We start from the raw sequence: 13,593 nt of genomic DNA, 5'->3' as shown, positions 1-13,593 counted from the left end.
AAGAACATGGCAGATGCAGTATAACGTGGATAAATGTGAGGTTATTATCTGAATGGTGATAGATTGGGAAAAGGGGAGGTGCAACGAGACCTGGGTGTCCTCGTACACCAGTCGCTGAAAGCGAGCATTCAGGTGCAGCAAACAGTTAGGAAGGCGAATGGTACATTGGATTTGAGTACAGGAACAGGGATGTCTTACTGCAGTTGTACAGGGCCTTGGAGTATTGTGTGCAGTTTTGGTCTCCTTATCTGAGGAAGGATGTCCTTGCCATGGAGGGAGTGCAACGAAGGTTTAGCAGACTGATTCCTGGGATGGCAGGACTGACGTATGAGGAGAGATTGGGTCGACTAGGCCTATATTCACTAGAGTTTAGAAGAATGAGAGGTGATCTCATCAAAACATATAAAATTCTAACAGGACTAGACAGACTAGATGCAGGGAGGATGTTCCCGATGGCTGGGGAGTCCAGGGGTCACAATCTCAGGATACGGGGTATGCCATTTAGAACCAAGTTGAGGAGAAATTTCTTCACTCAGGGTGGTGAACCTGTGGAATTCTCTACCACAGAAGGCAGTGGAGGCCAAGTCATTAAATATATTCAAGAAGGAGATAGATATATTTCTTAAAGTTAAAAGGGATCAAGGGATATGGGGAAAAAGCAGGAACAGGGTACTGAGTTAGACGATCAGCCATGATCATTTTGAATGGCGGAGCAGGCCCGAAGGGCCGAATGGCCTACTCTTGCTCCTATTTTCTATGATTCTATGATCAGAAAGGTGAATGCGTGGCTGAAATAGTGATGTGGGCAGGAGGGGTTCCATTTCATGGGACACAGCCACCAGTACTGGGACAGGAAGGAGCTATACCGTCAGGACGGGTTCCACCTGAACCGGAGTAGGACCAGAGTCCTAGCAGAAAGGATAAATAAGGCGGTGCTTAAGGTTTAAACTAACAAGACTGGGGGGTGTGGGGGGAGGTGGGAGATCTGGTAGCAATAACAAAAGCTTAAAGATAAAAGAAACAGGAGATGAGTGTAAAGGTCAGACCAGGGTAAAGAATACAGATAACATAAACGGTCAAGAAACAAATACAGTTATAAAACAGAAGTATAAAAAGACTTAAAAATAAAGTAAACGGAACAACTATTAAAGATGAATTAAACTGCCTGTACAGAAATGTACGCAGCGTCCAAAATAAAAGGGGGGAACTGGAGGCAATAATCCGTAGCAAGGAACCAGATGTAGTAGGAATAACTGAAACATGGCTACATAAAGAACAGGACTGGCAACTAAATATTGCAGGTTATAATCAGAACATAATCAGAAAGGATGGGGAAGGAAGAAGGGGGGATGGAGTAGCTGTACTAATTAGAGGTAACATAATGGAAGTATAAAAAAGGCACATAACTAACAGAAAGATAGAAACAGAATCCATATGGATTGAAATAAAAGATCAAGGATCGATTGAACTAATAGGGATATACTACAAACCACCTAATAGTGGAAAGGAGGTGGAGGAAGAAATATGTAAGCAAATATGTGAAATGAGTAAAGGACATAGAATAATAATTATGGGAGATTTTAACTACCCCAAAATAAACTGGAAAGAGGAGGTACGTAAAGGGGTACAGGGAATAGAGTTTTTACAATGTGTGCAGGACTCTTTTACCCAGTATGTAAAAAGCCCAACGAGAGGAAGCACTGCTGGATCTAATAATGGGAAATGAACCAAAAGATAAGAGAAATAAGTGTAGAGGAACATCTAGGTAATAGCGATCACAATATAATAAGGTTTTAGATAAAGATGGAGAAGAACATAAGTAAGACAAATACCAAAGTAATAAATTGGAAAAAAGCTGATTTTCAGGGGATGAGAATGAAATTAGGGAAAATAAACTGGAAAAATTTAATAATAAACAAAGAAATAGAACAGCAGTAGGAAACATTTAAAATGATGATCAATAGAGTCCAGAAGAAATATAACCCACTAAAAATGTTTTATAAATGCATAAAGAGCAAGAGGATAACTAAGGAAAGAGTAGGGCCTACTTGAGACTAAAAAGGTAACCTATGTGTGGAGGCAGAAGATGTGGGTATGGTCTTAATGAATACTTTGCATCTGTCTTCACAAAAGAGGGAGACAATGCAGAGATTGTAGGAGGTATGTGAAATATTGGATGGGATAAACATAGTGAGAGAGGACGTATTGAGCATTTCTGAAAGTAGATAAATCGCCAGGCCCAGATGAAATGTATCCCAGTCTGTTAAGAGAAGCAAGGGAGGAGACAGTGGAGACTCTGACCATCATTTTCCAATTCTCCCTGGCTGCAGGCGTGGTGCCAGAGGATTGGAGAACTGCTAACGTTGTACCGTTCTTCCATTGTTTAAAAAGGGAGAAAGAGGTAGACCGAGTAATTACAGGCCAGTCAGTCTAACCTCGGTGGTAGGCAAATTATTGGAATCAATTCTGAGGGACATCATAAATCATCATTTAGAAAGGCACGGGTTAATCAAGGACAGTTAGCATGGATTTGTTAAGGGAAGGTCGTGTCTGACTAACTTGATTGAATTTTTTGAGGAGGTAACAAGGAGGGTCGAAGAGGGTAACACGTTTGATGTAGTGTACATGGATTTTAGCAAGGCTTTTGACAAGGTCCCATATGGCAGACTGATCAAAAAAGTAAAAGCCCATGGGATCCGAGGAAAAGTGGCTCGTTGAATCCAAAATTGGCTCAGTGGCAGGAAGCAAAGGGTAATGGTTGACTGGTGTTTTTGTAGCTGTTTCCAGTGGGGTCCCACAAGGCTCAGTACTAGGTCCCTTGCTTTTTGTGGTATATATTAATGATATGGACTTGAATGTGGGGGGCTTGATCAAGAAGTTTGCACATGATACAAAAATTGGCCGTGCGGTTGATAGTGAGGAGGAAAGCTGTAGACTGCAACAAGATATCAACGGACTGGTCAGGTGGGCAGAAAAGTGGCAAATGAAATTCAATCCAGTGAAGTGTGAGGTAATGCATTTGTGGAGAGCAAATGAGGCAAGGGAGTACACAATAAATGGGAGGATACTGAGAGGTGTAGAGGAACAAAGAGATCTTGCAGTGCATCCACAGATCCTTAAAAGTAGCAGGACAAGTAGATAAAGTGGTTAAAAAGGCAAAAGGGATACTTTCCTCTATTAGCTGAGGCATAGAACATAAGAGCAGGGAGGTTATGCTAGAACTGTATAAAACATTGGTTAGGCCACAGCTTGAGTACTGCGTACAGTTCTGGTCACCACATTACAGGAAAGATGTGACTGTACTGGAGAGGGTACAGAGGAGATTTACGAGGATGTTGCCAGGGCTGGAGAATTTTAGCTATGAGAAAAGATTGGATAGGCTGGGGTTGTTTTCTTTGGAACAAAGGAGACTGAGGGCAGATTTAATTGAGGTATATAAAATTATGACAAAACTAGATAGAGTGGATAGGGAGGACCTATTTCCCTTAGCAGGGGGTCAGTGACCAGGGGACATAGATTTAAAGTAATTGGTAGAAGGATTAGAGGGAGCTGAGGAGAAATATTTTCACCCAGAGGGAGGAGGGGGTCTGGAACTCACTGCCTGAAAGGGTGGTAGAGGCAGAAACCCTCAACTCATTAAAAAAAGTATTTAGATGTGCACTTGAAGTGCCGTAATCTACAGGGCTGGAAAGTGGGATCAAGCTGGATAGTTCTTTTTCGGCTGACATGGACACGATGGGCCAAATGGCCTCCTTCTGTGCCATAACTTTCTATGATTCTATTAAAAAGGCAAGAACAAAATTCAAACTAAAGAAAATGGCATATATCAAGTACACAGACAACAAAGGAGAGAATGACAAAAAGGAATACGAAAAGGCTAGAAAATAAGTTAAAAAACAATTAGGAAGGCAAAGAGAAATTAAGAAATTAAATCATCAAGGAATATAAAAATAGTAAAATATTCTACAGATACCTAAATAACAAGAAAAATCAGGATAAGGATAAGGGATACACACGATAAACTCACAGGTAATGGCAGCAAAATGGCAGAAATATTAAATAATTACTTTGCCTCAGTATTTGCCAGGGAGTCCAACATAGTGGGCATGACATTGGAAGAAGAAATCAAAAAAGATATAAAGACATTTAAGATAGCAAGTGGGGAGATAATTGACAAACTAATCAAACGCAGGGAGGATAGTACCCTTGGTCCAGATGGATTGCATATTAAAAGAAGTTAGGGAAGAGATAGCTGGGGCACTATTACGTATATATATAAAAATTCACTGGAAAAGGGAATATTGCCAGGGGACTGGCAGACAGCTAATGAGATTCCTATATTTAAAAAGGGAGATAGAACCAGTCCATGGAACTATAAACCAATTAGCTTAATGTTGGTGGTAGGAAAGATAATGGAATCCATACTCAAAGATGTAATAGAAAAACATCTGGAAACCGAAAATATAATAAAGAATAATCAGCATGGATTTTAAAAGGGAAGGTCATGCTTGACCAACCTTATTGAATTCTTTGAAGAAGTAACAGAAAGGGTAGTCAAGGGTAATGCAATAGATGTAATATATTTAGATTTTCAAAAGGCCTTCGATAAGGTACCGGATAGTAGACTCATGACTAAGGTCAGAGCAAGTGGAGTCAGGGGACAAGTAGCAGAATGGATAGCAAGCTGCTGGGACCACTGTTCACTATTTACATAAACGATTTGGATTTGGGAATCAGAAGTACAATTTCAAAATTTGCGGACAACGCCTATTTGGAAGGTATAGTGTACTGAGGAGGACTGCGACAAAATACAAGATACGGAGTGCAGCGGAGCACCGAGTGAGACAGTTTGGTGAGTGTGGGAGTTCGGTGAAGTGGGGGAAGGATGTGCTGCTTTGCCTTGCTTTTCCTACCTTTCTCCGCAGAACGGCGGCGGACCTGAGCAGCAGAAGACTGAGAGTGGGGATAAAAGCAGCAGCAGACCTGCAACAAGAGAAAACTACCGTGCAATGTCGCAGGTAAGGCAGGAGAGTCCGAGAGGTGAGCACAGTATAAAAGAAGAGACCGAGAGTGGGAGGAGAATCTGAGAGGTGAACGCAGTGTAACTCTAAGGCAAGTCATGGCAGCAGAGCTCGCACCAGTGATATGCTCCTCCTGCACTATGTGGGAAGTCATGGACACTACCAGTGACCCTGGTGACCACGTGCGCAGGAAGTGTGTCCGGCTGCAGCTACTGGCTAACCGCATTTCGGAGCTGGAGTAGAGTAAAAGGACGAGGCAGGTAGAGCAGGAGTCCCCTGGGGCCATCTCCCTCTCAAACAGATATTCTGCTTTGGATACTGTTGGGGGAGATGGCTTATCAGGGGAAAGCAGCAACAGCCAAGTTCGTGGCACCACGGGTGGCTCTGCTGCACACGAGGGGAGGAAGAAGAGTGGCAGGGCTATAGTGATAGGGATTGAATTGTAAGGGGAACAGATAGGCGTTTCTGCAGCCGTAAACGTGACTCCAGGATGGTATGTTTCCTCCCTGGTGCTAGGGTCAAGGATGTCACGGAGCGGCTGCAGGGCATTCTGAGCAGGACCAGGACCAATGTCCTCGCAGGGGTGTTTGCTAGTGCTGTTGGGGAAGGTTTAAACTAGAGTGGCAGGGGGATGGGAACCTGAGCGGGGGATCAGAAGGGAGTAAAGTTGAGAGCAGCAAGAGAGGGGAAGACCCAGGGGAAATTTACAATACAAATAGTACAAACAGTTGTTCAAGAACAAGTGAAAGGGAAAAGCTTAGAGCAACAGAAAGAAAGTGTACTTTAGGCAATAGAGATATAGTGAAAACTAGAAGGCGTAAGGCGATTAACCCAGCATCAATGCTGAAGGTCAGGCTAGGGTGTGTGGCCCAACTAAGAGTTCTATACACAAATGCACAGAGTATAAGGAATAAATTAAATGAACTACAGGTTGAAATTCAAATTGGAAGGTTTGACATGATAGCTATTATTGAGACATGGCTGCAGGATGGTCAGGATTGGGAACTAAATATACAAGGTTATAAGGTCTACAGGAGAGATAGGGAAAATGGAAGAGGGGGAGGAGTAGCCTTAGTGATTAGAGATGAAATCACTTCAATGATAAAGGACGATATAATGAGAGGTAAGCAGCCAACAGAGACCTTATGGGTTGAATTGAGAAATAGGAAAGGATCTAAGACTATAGTGGGAGTTGTGTATAGGACCCCTGGCAGCAGCTCTAAAGTGCTAGATTGCATAAATGCAGAGATCAGACAAGCGTGTAACAAAGGCATAGTGGTCTTAATGGGGGACTTTAACCTTCACATAGATTGGGGAAAGCAGACTAACAACTGTCAGAAAGGTAGTGAATTTCTTGAGTGTATCCGGGATAGTTTTGTACAGCAGTATGTCCTGGAGGCAACAAGGGGGCAAGCCATACTAGATTTAGTAATGAGTAATGAACCAGATTTAGTTAACAGCTTAACTGTACAAGAACATCTATTCAATAGCGATCATAACATGATCGAGTTCAATGTAGTGTTTGAAAGGGAAAAAAGTGAATCAGCTGCCAAGATTCTAGACTTGGGTAAGGCCGACTTCAATGGGATGAGACAGAGACTGTTCACAGTAAACTAGGCAAATCTGTTAATGGGTAAAACGAATGATGATCAGTGGGAAATATTTAAAGAAACATTTAATGAGATACAGAACCGGTTTATACCCCTGAGGAGCAAGAACTCTACTTGCCAAAAAAAACCAGCCATGGACAACTAAAGAGGTAAGGGACAGTATAAGACATAAGGAAAGGGCATACAAAAAGGCAAAAAATGGCACAGGTCCTGGCGAATGGGAAAGATACAAAGATCAACAAAGGATCACAAAACAGATAGTAAGAGCTGCAAAAAGAGAGTATGAAAAGAAACTTGCAAGGGATATCAAAACCAATACGAAGAACTTTTATAGTTATATTATTAAAAAGAGGGTGGTCAGGAGCAATGTTGGCCCCTTAAAAACTGAAAGTGGGGATATTGTCATTGACAATTGGGAAATGGCAGACATGTTGAATAATTACTTTGTCAGTAGTTACAGTAGAAAAAGAGGATAGCATGCCAGAAATCCCAAGAAAACTAATATTGAATCGGGGACAGGGACTCAATAAAATTAACATAAGTAAAGCAACAGTAATGAAGAAAATAATAGCACTAAAGAGTGACAAATCCCCAGGACCAGATAGTTTCCATCCCAGGGTTTTAAAGGAAGTAGGTGAGCACATTGCAGATGCCCTAAATATAATCTTTCAAAGTTCTCTAGATTCAGGAACTGTCCCTCTAGATTGGAAAATTGCACATGTCACTCCGCTTTTTAAGAAAGGAGAGAGGGGGAAACCGGGGAATTATAGACCAGTTACCCTAACATCTGTTATGGGGAAAATGCTGGAGTCTATAATTAAGGATAGGGTGACTGAACACCTCGAGAATTTTCAGTTAATCAGAGAGAGCCAGCACGGATTTGTGAAAGGTAGGTCGTGCCTGACAAACCTGATGGAATTTTTTTTTGAAGAGGTGACTAAAGCAGTGGACAGGAGAATGTCAATGGATGTTATTTATATGGACTTCCAGAAGGCATTTGATAAGGTCCCACATAAGAGACTGTTAGCTAAGATAGAAGCTCATGGAATCGAGGGAAAGGTACGGACTTGGTTAGGAAATTGGCTGAGCGAAAGGCGACAGAGAGTAGGGATAATGGGTAAGTACTCACATTGGCAGGATGTGACTAGTGGAGTCCCGCAAGGATCTGTCTTGGGGCCTCAATTAGTCACAATATTTATTAACGACTTAGATGAAGACATAGGAAGTCTCATATCTAAATTTGCCGATGACACAAAGATTGGTGGCATCGTAAGCAGTGTAGATGAAAACATAAAATTACAAAGTGATATTGATAGATTAGGTGAATGGGCAAAACTGTGGCAAATGGAATTCAATATAGACAAATGTGAGGTCATCCACTTTGGATCCAAAAAGGATAGAACAGGGTACTTTCTAAATGGTAAAAAGTTAAAAACAGTGGATGTCCAAAGGGACTTAGGGGTTCAGGTACATAGATCATTGAAGTGTCATGAACAGGTGCAGAAAATAATCAATAAGGCTAATGGAATGCTGGCCTTTTGTATCTCGAGGACTGGAATACAAGGGGGCAGAAGTTATGCTGCAGGTATACAAAACATTGGTTAGACCGCAACTGGAGTTCTGTGAGCAGTTCTGGGCATCGCACCTTCGGAAGGACATACTGGCCTTGGAGGGAGTGCAGCGTAGGTTTACTAGAAAAAACCCAGACTTCAAGGGTTAAGTTACGAGGAGAGATTACACAAATTGGGGTTGTATTCTCTGGAGTTTCGAAGGTTATGGGGTGATCTGATCGAAGTTTATAAGATATTAAGGGGAACAGATAGGGTGGATAGAGAGAAACTAGTTCTGCTGGTTGGGGATTCTAGGAGTAGGGGGCACAGTCTAAAAATTAGAGCCAGACCTTTCAGGAGTGAGATTAGAAAACATTTCTACACACAAAGGGTGGTAGAAGTTTGGAACTCTCTTCCGCAAACGGCAATTGATACTAGCTCAATTGCTAAATTTAAATCTGAGATAGATAGCTTCTTGGCCACCAAAGGTATTAAGGGATATGGGCCAAAGGCAGATATATGGAGCTCGATCACAGATCAGTCATGATCTTATCAAATGGCTGAGCAGGCAAGACGGGCTGAATGGCCTACTCCTGTTCCTATGACATGCAGAATGGGCGTGCAATTGGCAAATGAACTTCAATATAAGTGTGAGGTATTACATTTTGGTGGGAAGAATAAGGAAGCCACATACTCCTTGGAAAGTAAGAGTCTAAATGGGGTTGAGAAGCAGAGGGATCTGGGGGTACAGATACACAAATAACTAGAAGTAGCGACGCAGGTTAAAATGACCAAAAAAAAGCAAACCAAGCACTGGAGCTCATTTCCAGGGGGATAGAATTGAAAAGCAGAGATGTTATGTTAAACTTGGTTAGGGAGTACTGTGAATAGTTCTGGTCTCCATATTATAAAAAGGATAGTGAGGCACTAGAGAAGGTGCAAAAAAGATTTACTAGGATGATACCAGAACTGAGAGGTTATACCTATCAGGAAAGATTAAGAGCTCTTTTCTCTAGAGAGAAGACTGAGGGGTGATTATGACAGGGTTTGATAGGGTAGATGTAGCAAAGATGCTTCCACTTCGGGAGAGACCAGAACTAGAGGCCATAAATACAAGATTGTCACTAAGAAATCAAATAAGGAATTCAGGAGAAACTTATTTTACCCTGAGAGTCGTTAGAATGTGGAACTCGCTACCACAAGGAGTAGTTGAGACGACTAGCATAGACGAATTTAAGGGGAAGCTAGATAAACATGAAGAAGAAAGGAATAGAAGGATATGTTGATGGGGTTGGATGAAGTAGGAGGGAGGAGGCTCGTGTGGAGCATAAACACCGGCATGGACCCATTAGGCCTAATGGCCTGTTTCTATGCTGTACATTTTATGTAATAGTAGCGAGGGGCTAAGGCAGGCAATGCTGCAGTGGAAGAAAGCAATTTGTGATATGGGATGTGAAGCCGTGCTCAGAGCTGGACAAGACGTCAAGACTGCAAATGGTTTGGTTCATGCTGAGACAGTAGCCAGAGAGAGAGATGGAATCAAGGCAACAAAGTGGAGGTTTAAAAAGGCCAAAAGATTCAGTTGTCCTGGAGGACCCATTCAAGACTAGATGTTGGACAAGTGGTTTGAAGCAAAAGGCAGTTGAGAGGTTGAGAGACGGTGGTGAGGTAGAGTTGGGGGTCATTAACATACATATTGAAGCTGATCTCATGTCTGCAAATGACATTACCAAGGGGCAGGATGCTGATGAGGAAATGAAGGGAGCCAAAAGATGGATCACTGGGATACTCCAGAAAAATAATTGGGGCAAGAAGTCATTCTGACTTGCTCTCCCTTAGTGTCTAAATTTATTTTGTCTGATGTTTCTGCTCCAGGCATATTAAATCTACTTATCTAATCTAATAAAAATAAATATCAGCTGAAGTCCTGCTTTCTAGGGTCTGATTGGTCAGTGCTAAACACACAACCAATCTGACTGATCCCTGCTGACAGGGTGAGCCAACCCTTGGCTCCCATCTTGGGTCCCATTCCTAGGTTCCTCTAGCTTTCTTTTCCAACCTCTGATCACTGGCCTTTCCTCCCAGCTTCTTCAATATAACCTCTCTAGTTTTTACAACACCTTTTGCGACTCAAGCGTAGACCCCTGCGCAAATTACACCACTTTTGCAGAACTCCGGGGGAAGTTGCAAGAGCAACTTGGAAAAGTCAGCGGAGTTTGCAAAGATGTTGATCGCTGGTGTGAAGGATAACTTTCTGTTAAAAGTATACACCGAGCATCTACCAGCTGAAATATAGTCCAAAAATATGCTCAGGATTCCCTGCATCCCTGTCTCCAGGGCCACTCTGATAACATCACTGACAAGGAGAAGCCACTTGCATCCCAGAATGCCTCCATTCATACTAACAGGGGGCATGACTTTAGAGTAGCTTGAGAGCTGATCTAGAGTTGTCTGGACCGAGCAAAACTAAAAATAATCCAGGAGTCATTTACTGCGTAGTTTGCTGAACATAAAGTATCCCTTCTAGACTTTCATTCCCTTTAAGGCTCCAGTATACATGTATAGCAAAACTGATTGCCCAATTTTAAAAGCAAGTATATATAGAATAGGTCATGGCCATGTTGTAATAAATATCTCCACTCAACAAAAATAACTTAAGGATATATTTACTTCTTACTGCCCTAGATGCCCTTTATACACAGTATGCAATGTGCAAAGTGTTCAATGGAGGAACATTTCAAAGCAGAACTTGTCGTAACCTAGGAAATAAGCGAGCACCAGATGGGAGTCAGTGCTGTTTGCTATACCCTATAATACATTTTCAAATGGTTTAATTTCTGTAGGGTATAAAAAAATATTACTTGTGATGCAGTGTGTAATACAGGCCATGCATAATTGCTACCCAGTGTGTATCCCATTAATTATATTGGCATTAGTAGCATTCCAACTGTCCATTGATTTTATAGTGATCTTCAGTGAAAATAAAAAAACTTAAAACTGCAGTCGGTTTTAATTTATTTCTTTTCATCATGTAGTGTGTTACATTTGAGTTTCAAAAAAAGTCACAAATCTTGCATCAGACCACTGCAAGTAACCAGTGCTAGAAACATTTCTAAATCTTCCACACAGCCTCAGTATGAAAGATTACACTACTGGGTATATTCTATAGGCCACCAACTAGTGGGAAGGAGATAGAGGAGCAAATTTGCAGGGAAATTACAGAGCGATGCAAAGTGATACATTTTGGTAGGAAGAACGAGGGCACAATTCTAAAAGGGGTAACAGAGATCTGAGGGTGTATGTGCACAAATTGTTGAAGGTGGCAGGGCAGGTTGAGAAAGCAGTTAAAAAAGCATACGGAATCCTGGGCTTTATAAATAGAGGCATAGAGTACAAAAGCAAGAAAGTCATGATGAACCTTTATAAAACACTGGTTCGACCACAACTGGAGTATTGTGTCCAGTTCTGGGCATCGCACTTTAGGAAAAATGTGAAGGCCTTAGCGAGGGTGCAGAAGAGATTTACTAAAATGATTCCAGGGATGAATTTAGTTACGTGGATAGACTGGAGAAGCTGGGGTTGTTCTCCTTGAAACAGAGAAAGTTGAGAGGAGATTTGATGGAGGTATTTAAAATCATGAAGGGTCTAGACAGGATAGAGAGAAATTGTTCCCATTAGCAGAAGGGTCAAGAACCAGAAGACATAGATTTAAGGTAATTGGCAGAAGAACCAAAGGTGACATGAAGAAAAGCTTTTTTTTTACGCAGCGAGTGGTTAGGATCTGGAATGCACTACCAGAGTGGGTGGTTGAGGCAGATTCAATTGTGGCTTTCAAAAGGGAACTGGATAAGTACTTGGAAGGAACAAATTTGCAAGGCTACCCGGGATAGGGTGGGGGAAGTGACTCAATGGGCCAAATGGCCTCCTTCCATGCTGTAACCTTTCAATGATTCTGATTCTGCAGATGCTTGTTCACAGCACCAACAGTTTGATCAAATCTAGTCCTTATTGGCATATCTTCCTGTCAAATTCTATTCATAACAGAATTATGTAAAGAATAGGGTAGGGGATTTTTTAACACAAGATGTGGTCAGAACATAGTTCTGGAGGATAAGGAAAAAGAAAATTAGTCAGTTATAAATGCACACCTCACCCAAGCACAGAATTCCAATACACAAAAACCAACTTCAAATTCACTTCCTCTGTAAACAACTCACATTGACATAGCATACTTTAATGCAAAGTACTAATCGGATAAAATGCTCCCAAATGCGTTTTAGTGCACAATACTAAATATAACTAATGCACTGACAAATATGCAAAGGTTTCTAAAAAGTTATGTTTTAAGGTTGATTATTTTAGTTAAGCATCCGTTGTGTAATAATTAAACCAATTAATAATTAAAGGGACAGTGTTGGCACTAAAATGAAGGACACGGTTTTTTTATTTCCTAGAGAACAGGCAGAAAAGCCCAGCATAATTTTGTTTCCATACCACGTCCAACACCTTAAGACATAACTTTTTAGAATCCTTTGCATATTTGTCAGTGCATTCATTATATTTAGTATTGTGCACTAAAATGCATTTGGGTGCATTTTATCCGATTAGTACTTTGCAATGAAATATGCTTAAACAAGAGTTCTGATGAAAGGTCATCAACCTCCCTCTCTCCAGAGAAGCTGCCTGACCTGCTGAGTGTTTCCAGCATTTTGTTTTTATTTCAGATTTGCAGCACCTGCCGTATTTTGCTTTTGTTTTATACTATTAAACCACGTGATTATAAATACAAAGTCAAGTGCAGTACTTATCCTTTTTCCCCACCATCGAGATATGTTTTTATTTGTACCAAAAATTGCCTCCCCACACATCAAAAAAAAAGAGCAGTTTGCAAAAATTCTAGAACAAAAAATTATTTGCAAACTTCTCCTCCGTTATCATGATGTAGCTGCAATTTGGGAACGGATTCCGTCCTGGAGCACGAGGTCTTCCCCTTATCTGCCCCCGTCCTCTTACCTGTGCTGCAGCGCCACCAGTCCCAAGGCGATGACGTGAGGCACGTCCAAGTGAGTCGGCCACTTGCCAGTCGCCACACAGCCGAACACGCCGCACTCCTCGCCGATTCCCGCCTCTTCAAACTCCATGACTCCACTACAAAACTTCACCGGGCCCCTGCCTCTCTGAACCCCTCGCTACTGTATAATAACGATAACTGGTGGAGAAATCCCGATACCGCGATCACTTTAAAAACACAAACTCGCTGCACGCAGATCCCAAACCCCGGCCGCCGCTTCACTGCCGCGCGCACATGTGCTTCTGCTGCCAGCCAGCCCGGACCGCACCAAAACGTCAAAGGAGCTAGGGGTGCGAAAGAATATAAGAACAGCTAATTTGTTGCTGAGATACCGCCATGAT

General features: G+C 41.9%; 1 protein-coding gene across 1 annotated transcript in view; it reads right to left on the bottom strand.

The window, feature by feature from the left end:
- Positions 1-13,502, bottom strand: part of ppat (phosphoribosyl pyrophosphate amidotransferase) — a 62,420-nt gene extending 48,918 nt beyond the window's left edge. Inside the window, exon 1 of the mRNA XM_067987109.1 lies at positions 13,195-13,502. Coding sequence (XP_067843210.1) covers positions 13,195-13,322 — 128 coding nt within the window. The 5' untranslated portion in view covers positions 13,323-13,502. The remainder of the gene's footprint in view (positions 1-13,194) is intronic.
- Positions 13,503-13,593: the final 91 nt, after the last annotated feature.

Source organism: Heptranchias perlo, chromosome 1 (genome assembly GCF_035084215.1).
Source record: "Heptranchias perlo isolate sHepPer1 chromosome 1, sHepPer1.hap1, whole genome shotgun sequence".
In the NCBI taxonomy this organism is placed as follows: domain Eukaryota; kingdom Metazoa; phylum Chordata; class Chondrichthyes; order Hexanchiformes; family Hexanchidae; genus Heptranchias; species Heptranchias perlo.
This window is presented reverse-complemented; position numbering and strand designations above follow the sequence as displayed.